The sequence below is a fragment of the Xiphophorus couchianus genome, chromosome 4 (genome assembly GCF_001444195.1).
Source record: "Xiphophorus couchianus chromosome 4, X_couchianus-1.0, whole genome shotgun sequence".
Classification (NCBI taxonomy): domain Eukaryota; kingdom Metazoa; phylum Chordata; class Actinopteri; order Cyprinodontiformes; family Poeciliidae; genus Xiphophorus; species Xiphophorus couchianus.
In genome coordinates, this window is record NC_040231.1 from 16366175 (window position 1) to 16393316 (window position 27142).

The following is a 27142-nucleotide window of genomic DNA, read 5'->3' on the forward strand; positions in this document are numbered from 1 at the left end:
TTCTACTAGTAAAATTGCGACTTTAATCTGCTATTATGACTTTATCCTGGCAATATTACAACTTTATTCCTGTATTATTTTGACTTTACTTTCCACTTTATTCCCACTTGAAAGAATGATTAAAGTAAAAGCCACTTTTTGAAAAACAATTCTATTTGTAATTTCCTTTTGTTTTTTTTTTTTAAGAAAAGAAAGCATTATTTTTTATTTAATTAAAGTCAGAAATTGTATCTGCCATGAAGAAAATCTGATTTTATTTTTAAGCTATGTCACCCAGCTCTAAGACAAATCCAGCTCAGACAAAGTGGGATGATAAATTTATGTCTCCCCCAAATACTTTTTAAACAGGGTTGAAGCTCCACCTTTAAAAGGTGGGAGTGACGTCCTCACATCAATCTGTCCAAGATGGAAAACTTGGACAGGATGAATTTTGTAAAGCTTACTCTGTGATGCACCGAATACTGCCACCACTTTAGTCCGGTAGTGTTGGTGAACTTTCTTTCCCAGTCCTCTCCGACTCCCACAGCCACCACTGCTTGTCCTCCTGTGTGCATGCTGGGTGTACTGGCAAGCAAAATACTAGATAATGTTCCCCTCCCCTCTTTTTGCTCTGTAGTGGATTGTGATTGGATAATGAAATGCAAACATTTGTTTCGCCTTTACTCCCACTTGACAATGCCTGACATTTTCTCCTACGCTGGCACAGCCCCAACAGTGTAAAGTGTGGGAAGTGAAGAGAGAAGCACGTCTCTGCAAGACTTTAATGCCAAGGATATGGGGGTGGTTAGGTAGATTTTTTGTATTTTTTTATCAACTTAAAACCAGCAAGACTGTCTTCAATGGTTGCTCTAGTTTTTACTCTCCCACTGTGCCATCCCCACATAGAGAGATCATCAAAAGTTTCCCCCCTTCTGGCTGGTTGGATGTTTTATTTAGTGCAGCCTTGTGCTCTTAAACTCCAGAGCGCTCAGGGTTTGTGGGGGATTTTTTTGTAAGAAAATATGCCCACAGTGCTGTGAGTCGAATCAGCATTCCTAGCCCATGTGTGCACCCTTCCTCGTCCTTCACCTCTCTTTAGCTCTCCGTTGTTTTGCTGCTCAACAGTTGTTTGGCATCTAATACCAAACATTGACTCATTCTTTGATGTTGCATGGCGTCCTGATTCTAACAGCCAACAGGGAGACATTTCTGCAGCTTGTTAAACACGCTCAGTTTCTTTTTTTTGTCTTTTTCTTCCTTTAAAGCAATTTCACAACTTGACAGGGACGATGGCACTGAGCTCGTGAGATGCAGGAGAGCGTGTTACGGCGGCAGCATCCGTTACAGAGCTGGCGCTCGCATGTTGGGAGACGTTATTAGGGAGCTCATCGCCTTTCTCCTCTGAGAGAATGGATGCGTGATTATGAAGTCATCAGCTTTGAACCAGCGTGGCTACAGAGGAGCACCCCTCCTCGCGGGTCCTCGGGGTGCCATTGATTGGTGACCATGTGTTTGTGCCTGATAGACTGTGAAATGGTGTGTTGCTGCACGGCTGTGTCACACCTGCGTCCCACCGAAGTGATTGATTGGTTTGGTCATGTGGAATGTTCCCATCTGGTCCGCAGTAATGCATTTTTTTCCCCGTTTGTGAATAACAAGCACCGGCGGGAGAGCGGTTGGGATCGGAAAACGGCAAAGGCCAAGCGAAAACATTTTCCCCTGTCCGCCTCCCCCGTTTCTTCCCCTCCTTCTTTTTACAGAGTTAGAAAAAATTCAAATAGACCGAGCCGTGGCACCTGATAATCCTGGGAGGGGATAAACACAATCAGGAAATCCACTTTTCCTCTCTCTCTCTCTCCCTTTCCCCTGTGTTGCGATGGATTTTTGGAGAAAATAAACAGTTTAGCTCCAGATACTGAAAACCATATTTACCAAAATGTTGGATGTATGTGATTTTGCTGATTGCATCATCTTGTTTTGATTAGTAGCCTGATTTATAAAAGCAGTGGCGTTTATTTCCCCATGAGCCTAATGTGTTATCCTCTTTCTTATTCCTGTGTTCTTCCCAGTTTGATTTCTCTTAATCCCTGTCCCTTGCCTTTAATTGATCTATTCATTTCACCTAATGGCTAATTACACATCAAGCTGCATGAGCAGATACATTCATCATCCTAGTACGTAATAATCAGTGACATTTCAACAAAGAAAAAAAAATAAATATGCAAATAAGAACTCATTAACATTTGCTCTTGCTTTGAATAATGTCACATGCTGAGAGGGCTGTACGCAGAAATTGATGTGGAGCTCAGGGCAGAATAGCCATGTTTCCTTGGTGTTTTGTTGCTCCGTCGTGCTCCTCTATCCCACTGTTGTTCCTAATACTGAGCTGCAAACAGTGTTCCGACAGGCAGGGAGGAAGCTGATATGATACAGTGCCCCTCCGCCCCCTTATTTCCTCATCCGCGCTCCTGACCTAACCTCTAACCCAGCCAGCTTTTACTTACAGTGGAGAAAAAAAAGAAAACCCGAGGGGAAGCATCAAACTGCTTTGACAGAATGGACGTACACAAACTGTTAAAAGGGAAACAAAAGGAGGCATGTTAAAAGGTGTGAAGAAAAGGCGAATGAGTGAGTGTACATCCGATGTGTTCCCGTGCCGTCTCTGGTTGCCAGAGGAATGTATTAGTAACCATGGAGCCTGTCTAATTTTACTTCCAACGCAGCCAGACAGGCCGAATCCTGAACTTTATACGGTGGAGATCTCCCTGGTCTTCATTTTCTAATCTTTTCCATGGATTCATAGCTCCTTGTGATTAGGTGCTAAAAACTTTTCTCTTGTTTATGTTTTGCGTCCCGTAATGATCTAATTATAGGAATAATGTTTTGCAGTAATGTGCCATGAATCTCATCAGACGGGAACATAAGCCCCAGACATCAACACCAAACACATAGTTAATCAGAAAAAAAGAGAAACAAGTGAGCTGGTGCATGGTGAAGTACATTTGGTTTCTACATTAACAGCATACAGCCATTCAGTATCTTGTGTTTGTTTTCACGGTCTTGGTTTTCCTTGGAGCAAAGAATATACACTCATTTCTTTTGGATGGAAAATAGGCTCTTGGAATGCATCTGAGAGGCAGTGAAGCACGCTCACTAATTGGCTAAGTTTTGTGGCAATGGTTTTGAATTGATCCCAGTGGACGGTGAGGTCACCGCCGCTCACTTTATCAAAATAAAGAGCTAAACAGAGCATCATGCTGCGCTGTTCTGCTGCTCTTTGATCAGTAAGGATGTGATCTATGAGGAACTGGCCAACTTGGCTTTTTATCCGGAAGGATTTCATCTAAAACTATTGTTGTTAATTCAATGCTGATGGGCAACGAGGCACACATGATTGTCCAATCTTAGCTCTGTTTTCTGTGAAATCAAATTCAAATCAGACCAAAAGCTTCTGATGATCACAAATGATATTAATGTGAGGTGATGTGATAGAGCAAGGGTGTCGAACTCAGTTTGATTTTGGGCCAAATAAAAAATCTGAATGTTCTTAAAGGGCCGGTTGTGCCACAATGTATTGATAGAACCCATTAAATTGTTAAAATATCAATAATTGTTACGGCATTCAGTAAGCGCTTCTTAAAATTAAACAATATTGAACATCTTTTCACACTGATTTTGTATCCACGATTTTGTATCACATATTTTGTGGTGCTAATTTAGAAATATTTGTAAGGATTTTTAAAAAAATTTTTGCTAATGTATGATTTTAAATGTGACTTTTTATTAATCGCTGCATTAATCACGGACTACAGCTCGACATTGAGTAAGGCTGAGCCAATAGTCACTCAAACGTAATATTTCTGGCCAATTTTGAGAAAAATATTTCAGTAAAATCAGAAAAAAAAGTTTGATTTTTTGTTGATTTTTTTGTGTGAATTTTGCAGATTTGTGAAAAATTGGAAGGACTTATTGATGCAATTTAGAGTCCGGAGGGTCACATAAAAAGCTTCGGCGGGCCTGATGTGGCCCCCGGGCCTTGAGTTTGACACGTGTGATAGAGGGTTGACACAGTGAAAAAATATAAACTCGATACTGAGTAAAATACGCAACAGTCAATGTCATTTTTGATGCCGCAGAACCATTTTTTGATTGCATATGACTCAAATATTATCAAAAAAAAATCTTATTTCAAACGGCAGATAAACTGACACAGATCCAGAAAGTAAGATCTTTAGGCATTTATACTGGCTTATAAACACCAAAAAGAATATTATAAACACAACTTTCTTGTTTGTCATGTAGGGTGGTAATTTATTTTTCATTGTATTTCTTAGTTTCTGCTTTGCTCTCAACAGCGTCGTTTCCCACCCAGTTCTATACTTGCTACACATTATATTTAGCTCATAATAAAGTGCTGTTTACTTCACTATGACACGGTGGTGAACATACACTCCGTTCTGCAGTGAGATGCCTCGCAAGCATGCTCACACCTTCACACCTTTGAGTGATATGCTAATTATCAGGCTCACAGAGCGTTTTCATCTGAACTCATGAAATCTTCTCCCCTCATGAGATTACATTTTCATTTGAACACGGACATACTAAGCGATGGTAGGCGTCGTACAATTTATTTGATTGATTACGACTGCAGTAATTAAATTGTTTTAATCATGGTAGTTTCTGTATTATCTGCCCATTCCTGATGTTTTAAGGACGACAGTGAATTTTACTTTCCATCAGCGCTCGCTCGCAGTTTAATTAATAGTTGTGTGGCAGAGAAAGAAAAACACATGCTTGGTTCCTCGTAGGGGTGCACAGAACAAATAGGCCTCTATGAGACGTAATAAAAACAATATTAGTGTTGCTCTTGTTGTGATGCTGTGATCTCACGGGCCCGTTCAGAGGAGGGAAAACAGAACAAGCCTGTAACATGTGAACAGACACATTCTGCTTTTAGCTCCTCTTCCCTTACAACATAAACAACCTACTCTTAATGAGCTGATTCAAACCTGAACATTTAAATTGTTTAGCATTTAACTTCAAACATTTTGTTTTTGCCAAACGCCGTTTATCATAGTGACCTATTTTGCTCACCGTGAGTTACAGCAGCTGAGCATCAGACAGGAGACTGTGTCACTGCAAGATGTTTTATTCAGCTAATTTAGGCTCTCTGCTTTGGAAGTGACCAACCCAGCAGTATGCTCCACTTGATGTATCACTTTGTTCTACTTTACCCCTGCAGCATGAACATACATTTTCCTGAAATTTGTGTGCAGATTTCTGTAAATCTTTGTGAACAAGCGGATGAAGCAGACAGATTTAAACATCAAATTACAAGAACCTAACGTGAAAAGTGGAGAGAAACCTTACAGGGTTTTTGTTTCTCCTTCAGTACTTATTTTCTTTGGTGATCTCTGTAAATGTTTTGGGGATCGGAGCGCTGATGAATTCATTTTTTAGTGGTTGATTCATGAGAAATGTAGCATGAACAGACTCAGAGTTGTGAGATTCAGCAGTCTGTTTGCCATGCCTTTTTTCCCCCACCCTAGTATTTATTACAAAGATCTGCACTAATCTAAAGCAGCTGTTAAAAGAAATGATTTTATGTGATTTATTTCATTTGAGAAAACTATTGAAAAGCTTTCTATTAAAATCAGAATTAAAGCTAACTAAACAAAGGCTTTATGATTTTTATTTTTGGATTATTTAAGGTCATACAGTTGAACAGATGGTTGCCAGATTTAAAAGTTGTGCATTACTGAAGGTATTAAGTTCTTGAAAGATGTAATGTTAAAACACATGAGCTTGCTTGATAAAGAACTCCTCAAGTATAAAGATACCCAAAAATATATATATATAAAAAATTCACTTCTTCTTCTTTCTTATTTTGTTCTTGGACATGTTTTCTCTGTCCTGTTTGTTTTCTTGATTTTAAAAGCTGTTTGAAATAAGTGAAAATTTAAACGATATTGTGATAATGCTGTTGTAGTGAAGACGGAGGTCACACCCAGCTGGCGCTAATCTGAGCTGAAAGGAAACCTGGTGCTGCTGTAGCGTTCGCTCAGCTCCATCTGAAGTGATGAGCTCCAACGCTAAAGCCAAAGGGAGGAGATTAGATTATCTGAAAAGCTAAACTTCTTACCCGGGTTGACTGTTAAAAATAGCAATGGATAAACTGAAAATGTTGATTTTTTTTTTACTGGGTGCCGAACATTAAAATCTAAGCAGATATAAATATTTTTTTACTCTGCTATGATGGAAGTCCAAAAGACAAAGTTGAGTCTTACAGTTAAGCCTAAACTAATTTATGCCAATGACATTTAGATTTAAAATTATTTTCAGTCAAGCAGTAAGTTTGTTTCTGTTCGGAAATGAAACAGGCATTTTGCAAAAGATTGTAAAACAATATATTTATGTGAGAATCAGTTTTAAAAATGTATGTGTACCGATTTAAAGATACCAAATAATATGAATCTCAATAATCAATGAAATCCTTAATATCTTTTCTGAACAGCTTTCCGCATGTTGACAGGTGTTTTTGGCTATTTGGTTTTCTCAACTCTTTCATAAAAACTTCTCCTAATTCCCTAAACAGATTCTGACTTCTGTCTAAAGCCAGTAAAATACTAACTACTCATGAACTTGTTTTGCACAACCCTTTTAAGAATATTGAGTCATCTCTTTAATTTAGACTTAAACTGTGTCAAACTAATTTCCCAAATGGTATACAGCCAAGCTTGTTCTTCTTTAACAAGGCATTTTTTTAAGTTGAGATCTGAACTGCTGCTTTATTGCATTATCTTGTAGTCGATGTCTGTGTTTTCACATCTGTCTGCTTGCTGGGCCTGAATTACAACAGTGTCCATCAATTATTCATGTCAAAACCAGTGTGTGTGACAAAACACATGCTGGCAATGAATATTTAACTCTTGCACTTGAGCAGACCTTGTTTCTAAAGAATAAGAAATGATTCTTACTGGACCACTTTTGCATATCAGATGGAAAGTAAAGAAATTGAAATTCTCGTCACAGGAGACGTTTCATCATCCTGCCATTATAGTGAATGTTGGTGGTAACCGACAACTTAATCCTATTTCCTTTCGCAAGAGCAATGGCTCAGAACAGTATCGCATTATTGTTAGAGGAGAAGCAGCTTTGCCAGTTAAACCATCTTCCCTGATTTCCTCAGCTTCTTGCGTCCCCAGAGACGGTGTGCACAGATGCAGAACAACTGTCTCCTTCAGGAGTGCTCAGATAAGCACAAGTGGATTCTCTTAGATGTACCTGTGTTCACCTGCGCTGATGGAAACAGGGCTCAGATCAGTCACTGTGGAACAAAAGATCCAGGCTATGCATGTTTTTTAACGCACAAAAAATATATATTTACTGCATCCCCAGAGTACACAGAGTTTAGTTCCAGGTTTTGTGTCTGTGCTTGTAATATTTGGAAGTCTGACAAAAAAATAATGCATGATGGTGTTAAAGTTATTCATCATTCTCCCTGAGAAGCTCTCATTTGTTTATCTGTTTGTTCTTCTAGGGGACTAAAACTGCTGAGTTTGGATGTTGTGATGTGTGTGATTCATGTATATTCTGCGCTCAGATTTTTATTTCTCCCCTGACGGCTGCTTGCTAGCTTTCCGTTAAGCCGTGCAGACTGGAGGTGACACTGATCGAAGGACTCTGACAATTGTTACTCTCTTAATTAATTCACTGAAAACATCCTTTGCTTGCTGACATCGCCATGAGTCATTACACTTCTGCTGAAGGATGAGATTTCTTTTTGCATGCATTAGATTATTTTTAGTGTATTTATGCTATATATATATATGTGAGAGGTAAAGGAGAAAAAGCTGAGTTCACTTTAATGTGATTTATACATTTGGCAGAAAACTTTCCTATCAGACTGGGAGATTTGTCTCCAAAGTAAAGAACAGAAATGTGTTATTAAATCCAGATTGGTATCTTCTTCTTTCTTTTCAGTTTTTATCAGCTAAAGATCTAATATATGGGAGTAGTGGCACAATACTGCACTGGAACTATTTCAATAATTTAAACAGTGAAACTCATTTAGCAACTATTTAGACTGCAGAGTGAAATATTTTGCCTTAATTTTTGTACATTTTTATACTAAATTAAACTGCAAAATTTCATTTCTCAAAAAAGTGGAATACCACACAAAGTTTGAAACAGAAGTGTTATGTTAAAAATCAATTAATTAATTAATAGCATTAAATGAGCTCAATAATTGCCATTTAGATGATTAATATTTTTGAAGGCGTTTTCATACGTTTCATACGCATTTTGTTTACGTTTTCGGTGGTAAGTGCTTCTTTTATTTTCGTTTTATTTATTATTTTTGGTTGTTGTCTTTTATGTTTGGATGTTTTAAAAACTTCCAATTCCAATGCCGAGTGTTCTTTACAAAATTAAAGTTTATTGGTCTTTGACTGGGTGTGCGTGCATTTTTATGCTATTATCAATAAATCACTTGAAAATTGTCTCAAAAAAAAAGAAAAAACAATATTATAGTTTATTGGGATAATTATTGGGACAATTGATCCCCCAGTAAAATTTGTTATTGTGACATCAACACAATTACAGGCTGTCCAGTAAAAGCCATTGACAAAACAAGCCAGAAAAGAGTTTTTATCCAAGGAAAATGAGAGAAATGCTCACAAGCGACAGAGATAACTACAGCCTTGAGACGGTTGTTGATCAGAGCCCAGCTGATGTTGTTCCACTTTGTGAGGTCAAGTCCAAGGTCAGCGCCGCTGTGGACCAGGACATTTCAGAGCACTTCATGATTCCCTCTTCTGAAAAGTTTTATAGAGAACCAGCAGGGCCCGGTACCTGTCCACACTGCCAGAAGTACTAAAGACCAAGCTTGACGACAATGTGGCCATTGTGCAAAACCCCATTCAGATTTTATTTCCATCCTTTGTGTTGTTACAGGTAAAACTGAGAGGGCTTCGTTTCTTGGCTATGGGAGGGATCCTGGAGCATCTGGTAGCCAGGTAGGTTTCATAGACAAAAACATTATACTACAATGAGAACTCTTTAAATCAAGTGAGAGTTTTACTCTTAGCTGTTGTGGGCTGTCTGTTCAGAGAAAACAACTGAAAGTGGTAAATCTCAGAACAATAAAGTGTGTTGTACACAAACTCAGTGATGAGTCAGATATTGTTGCAGCTCCTCTAATAGAAACTGAGCGGTTTGGTGGAAAGGAGTAAAAGCTCTTATATTACTGCTGCAAACTGGAAGTCATTACTTCTTCCTAATTAATAAAATTTAGTAGAAGAATTTAGCAAAGAAATTTCAGGTAAACAATTTGTAGCTTTTTGTTAAACAGGTGACAGGCAATCTGTTTAGAATCCCAAAAATGGCTTATTTTTGAGTGTAAAATCTAATTAACTTAATCTGCAAACTCATTGTGGTGACGATATTGATTTTAATCAAACCTAGTTTTCTGGACACTAACAGATAAATACTATTGGTGGACAAAAATGTGAAAAGAAGGTTGCTAGGTTTGCTTTTACAACAAGATATTCATCATAAGTACAGCTTTAAATCAGCTATAAACTCCCTCAAGCTGCAGGTTATGTGTTATCTTTACCATCTTCTTATTGTTAGTCAAGTTGCCTTGCTTAATATAGTTGAATATAGTTGATAATATGAACTGAAGAAGAATTAATTAACTCAAAGCATGAACAGGAAGATAGTTCTAGTGATCTAAAATTTGCTAGAGGTTGTTTTGTTTTTGACAGAAACTAAAATGTTTGACCTTCATTTCCATTTTTCACTAAAGAAAGTTTTTGTTTTTATAACCTAAGATAACTTGTGTTTACCTAACAGCTCACAGCAACATGAGTTGTATTTAAACATTTGCTTGCTACAGTTGAAGTAATACATAATTTGTTTGTACTTCCTCTCTGAGTTTGTTTGGTCCAGATGGATGAACAGTAAACACAAATTTAATCAGGCTCTCTTCAACTTGTTTTTTCTTTTTTGTTTGATTTATTTTTTATTTATTTGGTTTGTGTTGTTTTCTCCTACCGTAATAAAACTCATATATCTGCTGAGTTCTTGGCAGAGCTGGAGGAAGAGAGTGCTGTCCTAATCTGTCGTATATCACTTCGCTAAAACTGTTTCTGTTTGGCTTCCTTCCACATCGGGTTTTCTATGATACATCTGAGAATTTTTTGCCACAGAGTCTCACACAGAACTCAGCTTTTGCACGTTTACACTCTTCCAAGCTGTGAAAATTTGACTCCTGGTTTCTCCTCTTCTGTTGCCTGTCTCTCTGTGAGGTGAACAATTTGCTGGTAATTGTATTAAATTTTAATTCACAGGAATTTGGAGAGAGATAATGCTCAGGATTTACATTTTGTTCAGCTGGAAGTCCAGAAAAGCAAATCTGGAGATTCCTCACTATTCTTGAAACAAAGATTTTGTTGAAACCTGTTTTTTTTGTTTTTCTTTTTATGTTTTTTATTCCTATCTTCTCATACAGTGTTGTGTATGCAAACCTAAGAATCCTGATCCTATTTTGTCATGTTTCAACTACAAACTTTATTATATTTATTGGGATTTTATGGCGTGAAAATCAGTTTTAGATTAAATTTGTGATGTCCATTTTCTTCAGCCCACCAGAGTAAATAGTTTGTTGAATCACTTTTGTGGAAAATGTTCCCCCATTGTTCTTTGCTAAATTTCTCAGGATGAACCAGATAGGAAGCCTGTTAGCATTGATGTCCCAGGTGTTGCCACAAAATAAAAATGGGATTTTGCTCTGGACTTCATCTGAACCTTTCTGATATGTTTATATGGTTTTATATAAATCCTCCTGTTGGAATCTGAACTTCCGACTCTGTCACAAGTTTCTTCATTTGACAGGTTTCCTCCTGGGCTGGCCTGTATTTATCTGCATTGATATTTTTGTAAATTGTAGCCCCAAAGCATGATGCTGCCATTACCATGTTGATTTCTGAACTCTCCCTGAGTTAAAACATTAGTTTTGTTGTTTTTAAATTAATATGAACTTGTTTTCTTTGCATTATTTGAGGTCTGAAAGCGCTACAGCTTTTTCATTATTTTGACCATTTCTAATTTTTTGCAAATAGATACAAATTTTATTGTCAGTAGTTCATAGAATAAAAGAACAATGTTAATTTTACTCAAACATAAACCTATAAACCGTAAAATCAGAGAAACTGATCCTTTTAAGTGGTCTCTTAATTTTTTCCTGGGCCGTATTATCCCAATAAAATTTAATGAAGCTTGTTGTAACATGACAACTTGTGAATTATATGAATGCCCTTTCAAGACACTTTTTATTTAAAAGTTATTAAAATGAAAAGCCTTTTCTTTGAGGTGTGTGTGATCATCGTGTCAGTCCTCAGCTGACTCGGCACGCTTAGCCTGTTTTCAAGCCAACTACTACACATCACTCTGAATAGTACTTATTCCCATGATCCTTACTCTCTGCAGCAGATTAGTCTGATTAGACCAAGCCCTTAAATGGCCGCTTAACCCAATTTGTTGAGGCTGTAGGGGGTCAAATATATTCGCGGCAACATGATATAGAGATGCTTTAAAAGCTTCTGCACCGTTTTGGTTGAATTTGTTTTGGTCTTTGTAATTTTATAAGTGTCTATACTTATGAGTTACTTATGTTATTGTCATTATGTTTTCTTTACCTTTCAGGCGTCTCTCAGGCCAGATGCAGCTTTGACTAGTCCCAATTCTGTGACTACGTCGGGGAAATCCACTGCTCCGTTTTACTCCTTCAATGCAGCCAATCCCAGAAGACGTTCTCTGCAAGACGCTCCACTCATCGGTTAGTCATAACGACTTCAAAGAAACCTCTGAAATGTCTCTTAGAAAAATATAAAGCAGATTTTAGAATAATATTTAAAGTTTCCGAGGCAGCGTAGGTTTTAATGTATACAATCGTGAAGTCTGAAGCTTTTAAAATGTTTCTTATTTATTCCACTACTGGTCTAGACAAGTGTTTATCAACACACTGCGCTCAGGGACGCATGTACAGTAAATCTCAGTGCCCTGGTTTACAAGCAGGCAGCTGTGTAAAGCTGTAAAAAGCACTGCTACCTTTTATAGCTGCAGTGATTGATAAATTAGTGTTGAGGCTTATCAAACATACAGAAAAAAATCTTAAGAAAATTACAAAGTAAAGCTAAAAATAGGCCCTTAAAATTGTCTATTTGCTAATTTCCAGAATAATGAGAAAGATTAGTTTTAAAATGTTTAAAAACTTAATTTTCTGAATGTTATGTGCGTGTTGTTAGCTTAGTTTAAGCTCTACCCGCATTTTTCTATTGGGCAGAGATCAGAACATGTAAATAAATCAATCATCAATCATCCCTGCTCCACGTTACTGTTGTGTCTAAAGTGTCTTTTGTTTTTTCTTGTTACAGTCATAATGCATCCGTAACAAGTTTTGTTTTTGAGTTGTTTTTTTTTACTTCTTTTCCTTTTTGCTTTTGAATGAAACTGTGCGCTTTCATCTTTTCACAGATCCACTACAAACAAAAAAGGTTCGCAAGGTCCCTCCTGGCCTGCCTTCATCTGTGAGTGGAAGATCATCTACCTCTCATATAAATAGATTTCACAGTGAGCCTACCTGAGCAAACACACACACTTCTTTTACTGCTCTCCCTTTCCACGCATGTACACAAAGAGCCGACTTGACATCCGCTCTACACTTTTGTCTTGTTTGTTCGCTTTGTTTGACTGTGACACTTCAGGGATGTTTGTTGTTTGCATTCTTGTTGTTTAATCTTAACATGCAAAGGTCTCTGTTGGAAACACCCTTTTCTGTATTTATTTAGCTTTTTTTGTGCAAGCTTACATGCATCATTGTGTGTGCGGGGGTGGGCGTGTGTGTGTGTGTGTGTGTGTGTGTGTGTGTGTGTGTGTGTGTGTGTGTGTGGACCTCAGGCTGATTGATTTTCAGTGCTGACCTGTCACAGGCTAGCTTCCTCACAGCCTCTCCTGGGAGAAGGAGAGGCTGTCAGCGCGGATCCCCAGCTCTGCTCTTTTGATGTTTAATTAGTCATTACGTGGCTGAACAGGAGGACAGACAGAGATTAATAGCACAGAATATCTGAAATTTCTATTGGTAATGATCCCGGTGGAGCAGAAACCATTAAGATGCAGAGAAGTGTGGAGCTCAGCTTGTATTCGCTTAGACAGGGGGTGTTGGAGTTCATTAATATGCATAAATCAGTAAGTCAGCTGTTCATTGTTAAAACCCCGGTGGTTTCGTGAAGAATTGTATTAAACGTTTTCTTAAATTTTCTAGAACTTCCAGAGGAGAATGAGATTTTTTTTCCATATTTAATAAGAAGCAAGTGCTTCTCCAAAATCCTCTTTTTTCATCTCCTTAAACAATGACAGGCTTTCTTTTCCTTTCTGATTTGTAATTTTTTTTTTTTTGGGATGAGGGAGTCTGAGATTGGATTTGCCTTTCAGAGCTCTGATAATCGTCACTTCTTCTACCGCTGTTCGTCTGAAATTAAATATGGAACAGGGCACCGAGCATAAAGGGGTGGCTTGTGTTTTGTTTCTGGATTTGTGTTTGAAAAGAAGTTTGTCGGAGCATGAGGGAGCGTCCCGGTCCCCGGCAGAGGCAGGAACGTGAGCTGCCTCCTTCTTAACTAAGTGATATATTTGAGGCCTTGTCAGGCGGAGGGAGGGAGGTAAAGAATGGTTGCCTCACGGGTTACATCTCTTTGTTGTGTAAATGGACGCCAGGCTTTTATTTGTCAGTACTTAACACATGGGCGCAGGTGCGGTTCTGTGACTCATAAGAGTACAATCAAGCAGCACAATGCTGGATGGGGAGAAACAGTGACAGAGCATGGGATAAAATACAGCTCCTTCTTGTCACTCCGCACCGCTCTGAAGATAAAGCCAGGAGCTTGGAGGAATAATCCCAGTTAGTCTTTGATCCCATTTGAAAGAATAAAGATTTCACTGTTGAATAACCTGCTATAGACGCCTTATAGGCTGCCGACAGAGAAAGCAAAACTTCAATCTGTTTTCTGTAGATGGCAGAAGTGGGAAGCGTCTAAGCCGGAGGTTTTCTGGTTGCGATTTTGCTGTTGCCGTCACTGGAAGCAAAGGTGAGGCGTTTGAGTGCAAGATGTATGCGGAGGGTTGGTTTATCAGCCGTAATCTGTGTTTGTACTGCCGGCAGCGATACGCGGAGCAGCGAAGGTGATGTTGAAGAAGTGTGGAGGGGAAGGCACACCTGGAGCCTGATCTGCTGTGCCAGAGGCAGCTGTGTGAGGAGCCTGCAGCGTACCTGTAAAGCATGAATGCAGCTGCTGAAAGCTTCTGCTGGTGTAAGCAAACTCAAGGGCCCCAGCAGAGACCTGAATAGCTGGGGTGATTTTAAAAAAAAAAAAAAAGAAGAAGATCAACACAGTGCTTCCTATCATTATGTCTGCTGCTGGGAATTTTCCTATTTATTTATTTCATCCTCAAATCCCCCCACAACCCTTCTTTTTTTTTTATCCGGTTTGTATTCTTGCTCCCCAAATCTAAAAATAATTTTCAGAGTTTAAATCAGATGAGCGTTTGCAAGTTGCAAGCCGAGGCTTGATGTGTGTTTGTGCGCCAGGGGTGTGTGTGTGTGTGTGTGTATACACACTCCATGATGAAGCTGAATCAAAATATTTACAGGAGCACATCCTCTGTGCATTTAGTTTTTGACACTGCAGCTCACCAGGATGTGAAGACTATCTAGACAGGCCAGCTGGTGATTGCAAACAGTTAAATGTTTATGGGGTTTTTTCATCATATATACAGTCAGTCTCCTCTTCAAGCTGCACACATACTTTCCTCTGTGGTCTGATGTTGCTTGAAAACTTTGGATGTAGCAGTGGCTTTAATTCTGAGATCAATTTGTTTATGTGAAAAAGCTTTACAAAGCACAAATCCTTCCGTTTTTATTACACTAGATTACTCAGCTATAATTGGCTCCCTGAAATTGTTGGGCTGCGTAAACTGAGCACCAGGAGCGAAGGACGGCTTGCTGCTGTTGGACAGATGAGAGGCTGCGCTGAAGGATGCTGATGGGCAGCTGCGTGGGCACCTGTCTTGACAGGACTGTCTTGAAGGAGGAGGAGGAGGAGAGAAAGCGTTTTGTAGCTCGTGGGGGGAAAGTTGCATCTTGTAGGATATTTATGGGAATCTGCAAGGGCACAATCTGTATGTGTGTGTTCGTCTATGTGTCAGCTTGTTTGTGTAAACAGTGTATTTTTTTTTTCTCCCCCTTGTCAGAGGCGTAGCGTTTTGATGTGACACTTCCTCCCTGGCTTTGGTGACGCTGTAGCTCCGGGATAAGAAAAAGAAAGTGGTGGGTTGAGATTCCTCTGCCCTCGGGGAGTTTTGCAAGCGAGAACCCACAGTGTGGATGACAAAAAAGATTGACATTTGCTTTTGACAGATCACTCAGACACCCTTGTTTCTCAGAGATTTGTACTGTGTGAGCTGTAAGAAAGGAAGTGTGCTCAAGGCTCTGAATCTTAAGACCTAGAAATGTTCCTCGCAGTGCTGTCTTCTGCATGACATTCAAACAGTTTGCCTGTCTTTCCATCAGTTTGTCTTTAACAGCTGAAAAACACGAGATAACAACAACACAAAAGCAGAAGAAACTTGATTTATCTGCTTTTGAAAGAAAGGGAGGATGTTTTTTTGGTTTCTGGTTTGAAGTACAGCAGGGTGGGACTGTAAAAGAACAGCTTGGTGTCAAATTAGATGCAATTTAACTGTAAAGCCACACTAAAAAGAACTGGTCTGTTTTCAGAAACATTGATTTGACTGAGAAACTGAGAAAAGATCAACATTATCGCATATTTACCATATGTTATTTTACTAACAATCATAACTAGTTCTAGAAAAACAATGAGGACCTTTGCAGGTACTTAATGATAAAAAGACGTTCAGGATATTAAATGAAACATTAGCATAATAATACTAATACTAATACAAGGAATATTAATAAAAGATTTAAGATAAAATCAGGTATCTTCTTTTTTATGCTCACTTTATTTTCCTGAATGATTTAAGTTTTTCAGAAAAGTTAGATCAATTAATCTGAAACCTTTGATTTATTTTGTAACATGTTGAGCTGTCATGCTTTATATTAAGCCTTAACATTATTAATTATTTTTTGATTAATTGTTTTATCTAAACAATTAATTATCTCCAGGAAAATGTTTATTTTACTTGCATTTGTTTTTACAATAAACTTGTACTGCATTCCACAGCATACATCAACTTATACTTAACAATAACATTTAATATAAACATATTATTGTATTTATCCAGTCGATGAGACTCAACTGGATAAAATCAGCCTCAGTTACGATTGAGATGCTAAAGGAAAAAAAATCTGTTCCTATTTTACTCTTAATTTAAAATGTAGTCATGAAAACTGCCATTTGTATTTATCACCTGTAGGTAATATTTTTAAGTTTGCATGGTTTAAATTAGATTTCTTTAGATATTAACATGATATACATAATTAAATGTAATTTCAACTGGAAGAAGGTAAATTAGTTTTGTTTGCAGATCAACACACTCAGGAACAAAGTTAAAATTCAAATTGAAACAAGCATCTAAACTTTAAGCGCTTAAAAAAAATCTATCACAGATTCACATTTTTCTTATTTGTTTTAGAGAATTGTTTAAGTTCTTTGAGGAAACGAGGTGTAGACGTGCATCTTAAATTTTGGGAGTCTGATCTTGTTTAAATATATCACTTTCAATAGTTTTATTAAGTTTAATTCAAATATTTGTTGTCTTTTATGTCCTTTTTGTTGCAGATTTGTAGACACTGTCTGTGACTCTTTGTCGACATTCCTTGAATTTTATTCATATTTGCAGAATTATTATAATGTAATGATCCTTAGAAGGATTTTTATGGTCATTATAACATTACCAGCAGCTAAATCTGAACAATCTACACAACAGACTGTGGTGGTTTTTATGAGTCAAGACTCGCAACACAACGTAAAAGCAAAAGACGTCCACTCACATTCTCAGATTTTACATCTGGCCCTATTGGATACTAAAATATTTTTATTTGAGAACTTTAGTGCTGGAGTTAGATTATGTAGCGTTCATTAATATGGGAACAAGATTAAGCAAGCAGCGCTCTGCAAGTTAAAGTCAGGAATTCAAAATGATTTCATGTATGAATGCCAATCTTATCATCTTCTTCTGCCACCTGCCTTCTTAGCTTGGAAATGTTTGAAAAGAGTTTTGGATGAGTTGTTTAAAGTGATCTGCAGAACTAAAACACACTGTAAATGATAACTTTTTCAACCCTACCACCAGTTAGAGGTCAAACTTGTGGTCATTTGATTAAAAACTTTCATCATCACTGGTGGGCTGATGCATGATGCATAAAAGAAGTGCAACACAACCCCCCCCCCCCCCCACACACACACACACACACACACACACACACAAAGCCTGACACTCAGGTTGAACTTTGTGCTACTTTCAACTTTGTTGAACTAGAAACCATTATGAATCAGGAGCTAATGTGTTAGATCTCACTGCACCCTCTCCTCACTGTTTGTGCATGACAGGTAGTTAGTTTATCTCCTAGATATTACATTTTGCTGCATTTCTGCTGCAGGAGATGAAAAGTTTCCTTCAGACATCTAACAGGGGGCAGAATTTTAGTCTATGACCCGACCCCAGATAGTACTCTCCCTGGAGATGCCCTCGTCAGATGGCTGATTAGATAGACACACTTGGTTTGACGTGGTGATGCTAAACAGTCGCAGCCACCTCTGGGACCTCTGGGCCTCGCGTTTATCTTTGTTTGGGTTGTTGAAATTTACCACATGCATTAGAGGCTTGAGATAATAGAGCAGGCAAACAAGCCAGAGACCGGGCCTCTTTCATCTGCGAGGAGAGCAAGGAGTTAAAAGGACAGAGAATGAAAATAATGCACACATTAAAGTCATTACGCGCATTCACCGCTGTTGTAAATTATTCATGTTGGCCTTGCGTGAGTCTGCAGCATTAATGCAAATCCTGATTTCAGATTGCTGGCAGAAACGGGAACACAGCCTGTCAGCAATCACCGAGGTAGAGTGTTTGTTATTTAGAGACTGTCTGAGTCTTGCTGCTGCAACTCAGTAAATACATGGCGATGCAGCAGGAAGCTCAGAGTCACTGGTTGTGTCAAAAGGTACATAATTCACAGATGGTGAGCAATAAATCAGTGTTATTAGAAATACATATGCCATTCAGTCCTGTCTTTTTTTGCCTTGCTTCCTACAGTTGAGTTCAAACATTGGCATCCATCATGTGTGTGTAGTGGTTTTATACTGGTCAGATTGGGTGATGTGTGTGTAGTGGTTTCATACTGGTCAGATTGGGTGGGCCCAGTCCCAGCTACAATGGGGTGAGGGAATGGGAACACCCAGGACAAGTGGCTGGTTTATCACAGAGCTGCTTCCAAAAAGTTAGTGGCTGTTTTGAAAAATTGCTTTTCTTCGTGGAGTTTGTCCTACAGACTAGTTTCCATTAACCTGGTTGGATTTAATGAAGCAGGTTGTAAAGTGCTGACAGCCAGTTTTCTGACACTTAAGGTGCATTCACCGTTTAGTCCGCTTCAACTGAAATCTAGTCCGTTTGCACAAGTAAGTCAGTAAAGTTTATTTAAAAAGCTCTATTCACAGACAGAAAATCACAAAGCGTTGTACAAAAGAAAAATCAAGAGATAAAAGCCTGGGAAAATAAAAATGTTTTTAGTTGCTTTTTAAAAACCTCTACAGAATCAGCAAAACGGAGTTGCAAGGGCAAAATGTTCTACCGAGTGAAAGTTCTGGTCCACTTTACTTTTCAACCATGTACATGGAACAACCAAGAGATTTAAAAATTGAGAACGAAGGCCAAGAGCAGCAGAATATTTGGTTAAAAGCTGACTAAGATAATCAGGAGCCCGGTCATTTAAAGCTCTGTACGTCAATAAGAGTACTTTACAAAGTCCGGTTTGTTTGGGGAGGTGTGAATGCGCAATCAAACTCTGATGCGAAGCAAAAATGTGAACTCTGGTCCACCTAAAAATCAGTGTTCGGTTGAAGTGAACTATGGTGTGGTTCAAATGCCAAGTGGACTGGAGGCCGCTCCAAAAACAGGAAGTGGACTAAAGCGCTAATAAATGCTACTGGGAGAAATTGCTCGTGGTCTTTTGGATGCCACTCCATTTTGGTTTACATTTGTTGAATAAAGGAGTTGTGCTCATGTCTTCTTCTGAGGTTTTCATGTCATTTACTTCAGTGGTTCTTAGTGCAGTGCCACCACAGGCGAGGAGGGGAACAGGTTGCTCAAAGCGTTTGGTTCGCCTGACAGCGCAGTGTGAAAGCGAATCGCAGGAACTCACAATGTAACAAATGTTGCAATTTTGGTCCCCAATCGAACCAAGTCTACCAGACTATCAGTGTTCATTCTGGACATTAGAAGCAGTAGAGAAAGAAAACCAAGTATCAGTCTGCCGTATAAATGTTTAAGCTGCAGCTGCACTTAAACATTTCAGCTTTGTAAACCAGAGCATCATCATGATATTTAGGGATAATATGAGCAGAAGATATAAGCTCCATTTCTCGAACCAACTGGTGAAGGATAGTAATAAAATGCCTTTGAGACCCTTATTTTTTACCATTTATACCTCACACTGTTAAAAGCTCATCTGTTGTTAGTTTACAGTCTGACACCGCCTGTCAATTACACAGGACAACATTGTAAAAATGTCAGTGAAAATTTACTTCAAAGTATTTCTGCATGTGCGGTAAGTACAGTACGCAGCAGCGTCTAGGCTGCCAAGTCTACAGATCCGTAGATATCATGAATAAGCTTGTGGTCACACTGTCTCCATCTGTGCTGGAGACGTAAAAGCCATATTTTTGTTCGATAGAAAGCTGTAATTGATTCAGCACAAAAGATAGGAGAGCTTGTTTGCCCAGATAAAATCATACTCATTTTCAAACGGTGATGTTGTGCAGTTTTTAGGTGTTTGTTTGAATCAGTTTGACGTTTCTCTGCTCAGCCTTGTCATATCTGTCTCCCCTGTGATGCAGAAGCTTCCCTGGTCCTGCCAGAATAAAACAATCTCCCCCTTATCATCTGAAATCAGATTAGTCTAATCTTTCAGAGACTTACAACGTCTCTTTCTCCCCGCTGAAGCGTATCTTCTCCCTGTCTTTTACATGATCAGCTCCCATATCCTTCTGAATTACAGTTTTAGACATTTTCCAAAATGCTGAAAAAGGTCATGTAGCTTAAACAAGATCTTTGTCAGGAAATGAAATCTGTTTTTTGGGTTTTACAAGTTATGTTTTAGAGTTTTTTCTAGTTTTATTAAGTAGTAGTCAAAATTAATTAGGTAGTTAATGAATTTAATCTAAAAGTATTCTATAGATCTTAACAGAATCCCACCTGAAATTATTTGTTTTAATATGTATGCAGTTTTAGATGTTTGCGTACATTTACTGCAGAAAAGCCCTGATTAGTGAATCAGTATGAGCTGCCATACTTTGCTAGTTATAACTGTATTAAACAGCAAGATGCACAGTTAAAAAAGAGCAAGCAATATGGAAAACCAATATAAAACTCTTGATTCCAATGTTTAAAACAACGTTAGTTTTTTGAATCTCCACTTTGGAAACTGTTTTTTTATTTTATTTCTGTAATTCTTTGTTTTTTAGTTTTGCTCACCAAAAATGGCTTTACCATGTGGATAAGAGATAACACCATTAAGCTTCAAAAGGATTTTTAGTTGTTTATTTAATTTATTTACAGTTTAAAATGAACATGCCACATGTTGACATAATTGACTTTAATGAAAATGAATAGTTTGAAGAAAAACATCTTGTAAAGTGTATGCTTTCTCTCAAAAGTCACTACACCATGAACGAATAACATTAATCAACCATTCATATAAATACGTCTTTAAATGCAGAACAGACAATGTGTGTGTATAAAAAAACAAAAAGGGAAGGTAATGTGCCAAAATAATCAAAAATTGAGCAAAAATAAATAAATAGTGAATAATAAATAAATCCATTTACCCAGGGATGAAAAAGTATTTGCATCTTTATAGACTTCCTCGGTTTTTGCTTTTCTGTAGTGAAATGACAGTTGATTTTGTTATTCAAATAAAACTCTAAAAATGTGGTTAATTAGTTGATTCATCTTTTTAATAATGACAGAAATAATATTTTCATATAACGGCAATTTTAAAAAAGTTTTTTCCCGTAATAAACATTTACTCAGAAACCTGTAAGTATGTAAATACGTATTTCATACAACTGTGTAGTTTTTTTTATTGATATATATATATATATATATATATATATTTATATATATCTGTTTTTCTTAAACCTGTTAGAACTTGGTATAAACATAATATTAGTTGAATCATTTCTCATTTGGTTGAACAGGTTTAAAATTAGAAATCTCCCTTCATGCGTCTCATCTTTCCTGTTTTCCTACCAAAAGTCTGAAATCTGTTAAAGTCATTCAGAATATTGCAGTCAGGGGGTTTGGATGGGCGAGGGTCTGAATCCTGAAACTGCTCTCTGAGTCGACCTTCCCTAATTAGAACCAGATCTTCTTACCGGAAACAATCTTCCTGCCTGATGACATCACCGCTAAATCCATTCATGAGATCGAAGTGAGCTCAGATCGCGGATTTGTCTTCAACCCTCCAAGCAAATCTCCTGAAAAGCACCTTGTAGTGTTTGACGTGAACAGGTGCAGAGAGTTGAACCTGCGTCTCTTTTAAACACTTCCCACTAAAACAAAGCTTTGGATTGTGTGGTATGCTTGTTGCAGCTGAATTAAATTGAGGTTGTTTTGTTGTAAATCGTCTGGTTGTGTTGTGATCTTATTTCCTACGTTATTGCCTTTCTGTTCCTGCTTTCCCCCCCTTGTGCAGCTCTGCGCTCTGTGTCTGGACTTGCTTTAGACCCCTTCAAACGTTTCCATCGTGAGCAATTTTTCCTTGAAGGATCAACTTGAAACGGAGCCAAATATAAAACGGCAAAAACATGTAGAGCCAGTGTTTTGGATGAGTTTAAAAGAGATTCTGAGAAGAAAGGGGGATAAATAATAACAGTGCTAAAAGGAAAAGCATAATAAGGGCCTAGTTGTGTTAGGGAAGTGGAGGCTTTCATCTTTCTATGACTGTAATGTTCTCAATGAGTCTACAGGCCTGGGTTTAGTCCAGCAGGCTTTAAGTGGCGCACATGAAAGGCTCCAGGCAGACTGGGCTCTCACTGGAATATGGTATCCATCCTCTCTTTTCTTCTCCTCTCTTCTGCTCCCCTCCACCTTATAAAGGTAATAGGGAGCTGTGTGACAGTAAACCATGGTAAAATGGCTGTCAGTGTTTCGTCTCCCCCCCCAGCGTCCTCCCCACCGCGCTCCCCCGTCTGAGGCCCCCAGCGTTTAGGAAGCGGAGCATTATTTTCCTGTTCGACGTCACAAGCCAAACCCCTCTGCAGCTGTTGCATGCTTTAAAACTCTCTTTGCAGCCACTTCAGCAAAAGGTTCCTATCAAATAACACCACAGCGCTCATATTCAACATACCAAACTGAAAAGACTCAACTTTCCTTTTGTTTTCCTCTCCGTTTCCAAGGGTTTTGAAGGGTTTTTCCCTTTCTTACATGTGTAGGTTTCACTTTCTCCCTCTAATAACTCCTAATTGGGAACTGATCCATGTGTGGGAGCAGGTAAAAATCGGTTTCCAGGTTGTTGTCTCCTTACAAATAATTTGCTCCGCTGCCTGCAGACTCATTTCATCATCACAAAAACAAAAAGATTAGACACTCGGGATTAAAACGTTGGGATAAGAACAGGCTCTCTGTGCTTATTTAAGCATTCATTTGATTGCCACACATATTAATGAAATCCTGCTTAGAAAGCCATTATTTTAGTTCCAGTTTGTCAGGGGTTACCCTGCAGAAAAGCTGGGGGTTTTTTTTTCTCTGCATTTTCTTATGCCTGGAATTAAACGTTTTCTTTCTTTCCCTCTCTAAATCCGCTCACACGTTTGTTTTCCGTCCCACCCACTTCCCTTTATCTTCTCTCGACCCACCTCCCCTTCGCTTCCCTTCCCCCCATCCTCTCTTCCTCTTGGCCTCAGCATTTAGAGGCTTAAGCGAGGGATGTACCACGCGAGCCACTCCCTTCTTGCAGCCTCCCCCCCCTTTCCCACAGCGTGCAGTGGTACAATCCTGCTTTGCATAAGTTTCCTCTGAGTGGGTCTTGTGTGGAGGCCAGTACTGAAAGAATTATTAGTCCCTTTTGAAAGGTTTGGATGTATGTGTAGAGAGAAAGCTAGTGCGCTGCTGTTATAACACCGTTATCACCTAAATAGCTGAAGCTATAATGTATTGCGCCTACCCAGTCCCTGGAATGGGCAGTAACTCTTTAATGTATTACTACAACGGGAAATCGGTGAGTAGTCTCTTTGGGAATGTGTGTGTATGTGTGTGAGAGACGCAGAGATGAGCTGTGAGAAGTGTGTGTTTCCTTCTCAGCGTCGGTCTGCCTGCTTTTCTAAGTTTTGTGTTTTAGTCGTTTCAGGTGAAAACACAGGTTTCAACGTGTGGATGCTTGTGCACAGGGCTGATTTTCCATGACATCAGTTCCACTGTTTCTGTGTAATTGCCATCCAGTGGGTTTGAGTGTGTAAAAAGTGCTTTAAACTTTACGTTGGTCCAATTCGACTTTATAGCTCAGGACACGTTTCTCATGCACAGAACGAAGAGTTTCTTGCAAGTCTTGAATGTATTTTTACTGGCTGGTTCCTTCAGCTCTAAGACCTGGTTGAAATAATAACAAGTGGGAGTCTGGGAATGATTAAGGCAAAGAGGCTGCCTGTTGAGGTTAGACTTTCCTGTTTGCAGATTGAGCTCCAAGCACCAGTGTTGCTGTTATTCCATCTGTTTTTAATCACTTTGGCATTCTGGACGCCACAGGGAGCCTAATGTGATTTCTGAACTTCTCTGTAATCACCACTTTGATTTTTGTTGCTCTGAAAATGCTCTGTATTGTAAGTGCTTCTTTTTGTGTGTATACATACATGCGTGATGAAGGTGCTTGACAGTGTTTAAGTGCTGTTTGTGCCTGACTTTTTTCTTCTGCTGTTTTCACGGTAAAGCCACTAAAGTAATTTGCTCCACGTTGTATCGGTGAAATCCTAAACTATCGGTCCTGTTATCAGTCGATTACACAAGTAGATTTCCACCTGTCATTTCCTGTGCTTTTAATATTTTACAAAGGCCACGTGTGTTTGAAGGAAGAGAAAAACTTTTTAGAGATTTTTATTCAAAAGGTCGTCTCTCTCTGGATTCAGTTAAATTTTTTCTTAGTGCTTATTAAAGCATTTCCCCTTTTCTTCCCTCTGGAAAAAAAAAAGACTTTGATCTCTTTTTATATTAAGCATTAACAGGCTTGTGTTACAGTTAGTGATGGGGGGGAAATTGATAGCATGTGGACAGAATGGGCAAACTTTCTGATCAAAAGCTTTTGCTAAACAACCTCGAACTTTTTTTTTTTTTCTTCCCCCCTCTGATTTTCATGCAAGGAAAAAAAAAGGATGATGCTCATTCTGTAAAACTACTTGATCCACATTAATTTGTTGCAGTGCAAAGTTGCATAGCAGGCTCACCATCTGGAGCACTGAGAGAATTCACAGTGGGCCATTGGCTTGTGAACTGGTGGCACGGCACCAATACAGATGGAGCATTTCGCTGATCTATCTTCCACTGCCTGTTGGCGAAAGAGGAACAAATTGAATCTGGTGCTGCACCGGTTTGTCGACATTTTTCCCCTTGAATACGCTTCTTCTAAAGTGACGCGCCGTTGGAGTCGATTCTAAAAAAAAAAAGGGGAATATTATGACAACTTTTTCTGTCAAGTGTTATTTACCTGTTGTTGTTGTTTATGCGGTGCAACAGGTTACATCACTCTTTCTAAAGCTAATCCCGCCTCCTCCTTGGTGTGCTGCTGGACTTAAACATGCACGCTTCACTGCATGTCCAAAACAAAGTGTGCGTGTGCGTGTATGTGTGTGTGTGTCTTGACCCATCATGTCCTGTATGCATGAAACACAGAGGTTGTGTTTACTTTGACTGATCCCATTAATCTGAGTCTCGCCTTTTTTTAAATTTTATTTTGATATTTTGAGATCCTTGCCTCAATAGATTTTTTTAAAAATTAGATTGTTATATTTAAATTTTTTTTTACTGATGTCTTTGGATTTAAGTCTGCAAAATGTTTAAATCACTTATTTGGATTTTGAAGTGTTTTTGGGCATTTTTACTGTATACAGCTCTGGTAAAAACTAACTGCTCTGAACCTCATTGAAAACCTCCTGGTTTCTCCACCAAACATTGATTTCTGAACTCTTCCTGAGTTAAAACATTAGTGTTGTTGTTTCTAAATGAATATGAACTTGTTTTCTTTGTATTATTTGAGGTCTGACAGCACTGCATCTTTTTTGTTATTTTCTGCAAATAAATACTTCATTTTTGCTTGGAGTTTCATTAACATGTTGTCAGAAGTCCATAGAGTAAAATAATAATGTTCATTTTACTCAAACGTTTACCTAAAAAGAGTAAAATCAAAGAACTGATCATTTTAAGTGGTTTAATTTTTCTAGAGCTGTACATCTCAGTTATATTAAAACGATTCAACATGTTATGTACTTTTTAATCACTTGCTACACGTCAAGTTAAGCTTAAACTTTACTTTATTTTGAGTGTTTTGTGTTTACCTAAACCTTTCTTAGATATTTCACGTTATTCTTAAAAGTAGACTAAGCTTAGTAGTTTGAAAAGGCAAACTAAGTCTTGTCAGTGTCTAAGATTTGGTGGGACTTGAAAATGCCCCCAAGTGATTTGGTTTGAATCCAACTAATGACATGCTCTTAAATGAAAGAAAAGGAAAACAGGACACGCTGCTAAGAGTTTGTTTGAAGTTCTTCCCTTTGAGCTTTTTGGCCATGAGCCTGTTTTTACCTTACTTTTATCACTTTAGATTCCCCTTCATGTCGTCGTGCTACATCCTTTGTGATGGTTGACAGATTGTGTTTTAACATGTGATGTTGTGATTGGTGTGGCGTGAGCTTCAAAGGCGGGCTGGTTTGCTCTGAGGCATGTGGAGAGGTGTAATATTCACTCAACCGAGGCATTCAGTGTCAACAGGGCACAATACGTGTCTTTACTTTCTTTCTCCAGAAGTTTTTGTCTTGCATTTATCTTGCTTGTGGTTTCTAGTAATGGAACATAAAAAAAAGGGGGGGGGGAACTCATGTTTTGTGAAAAGTTTTAGAAAGTATCTTGCCTGAATGAATGCTTTGAACTCCGGTGTCACTGTTACGGGTCATTTTATTTAAGCTTTACCGGCTGCTGCTCTAATAGCCGGTGTAAGCCTGTGTTGGTGTGCTGATCCGTGTGAGTGACGGCTTTTAATTAATGGCCTTGTAAAAGGAAACCCAGGCGGGCTCTCTCTTCCATAGGCCGACGGAATGAGGCACCCGGTGTTTGGGATGGTTTATTAATGCTTGGACTGGTTAGCCCGGGGTAAAAAGGACAATTAGCATTATCCACCGCCATATGCTGCCCGTGGAGCGTCTGACACAGGGAAAAGACAAAGCCCTGGCTAACCTGAGATCTCTGTGGACTACGATCAACCTGGGTCACATGTGTAAGCCAGAAGGCCCAGGAGAGCTCCGCCCCTCCCAGAGCACTTTAATTACACATCCAGACAGCAGAACGCCAGAGTCCTGCTCACTCAGCACACACTCACGTTCTGCCTCCACAACACGCCCTCGGCTGGGAATAAGGCTGCAGCTAACGCTGATCATAGTCTATTGATTAATCTGATGATTCATCGATTAATCGGATGAAATGATTAACTGATTAATAATTCAATAGCAACAGGTAACAGGAGATTTTTATTTTTACAGAATTTAAACCAGGTGAAGCAACTTGATGAGCTTTACAAAGTTTCTTTTATATCTTAACCTTTCCAGACCAAACGTAGTCCAGCCAAATTTACACTACCTTAATTCTGCCACACTATCTGAAAAATTGCAACGGT

At 38.6% G+C, this 27142-nt stretch overlaps 1 protein-coding gene across 12 annotated transcripts in view; it reads left to right on the plus strand.

Moving 5' to 3' along the window:
* tcf12 (transcription factor 12) overlaps positions 1 to 27142 on the plus strand; it is an 83271-nt gene that overhangs the window by 29566 nt on the left and 26563 nt on the right. For 8 of the 12 annotated variants that reach the window (XM_028014726.1, XM_028014729.1, XM_028014730.1 and 5 more), the window contains 3 exons: positions 8935 to 8996; positions 11686 to 11818; positions 12517 to 12569. In XM_028014726.1, the coding sequence (XP_027870527.1) occupies positions 8935 to 8996; positions 11686 to 11818; positions 12517 to 12569 (248 nt within the window). Of the gene's footprint in view, positions 1 to 8934; positions 8997 to 11685; positions 11819 to 12516; positions 12570 to 12589; positions 12613 to 14207; positions 14349 to 23274; positions 23492 to 27142 lie in introns of those variants that run through there. The other 4 variants (XM_028014737.1, XM_028014736.1, XM_028014735.1 and 1 more) reach the window with 4 other exon arrangements.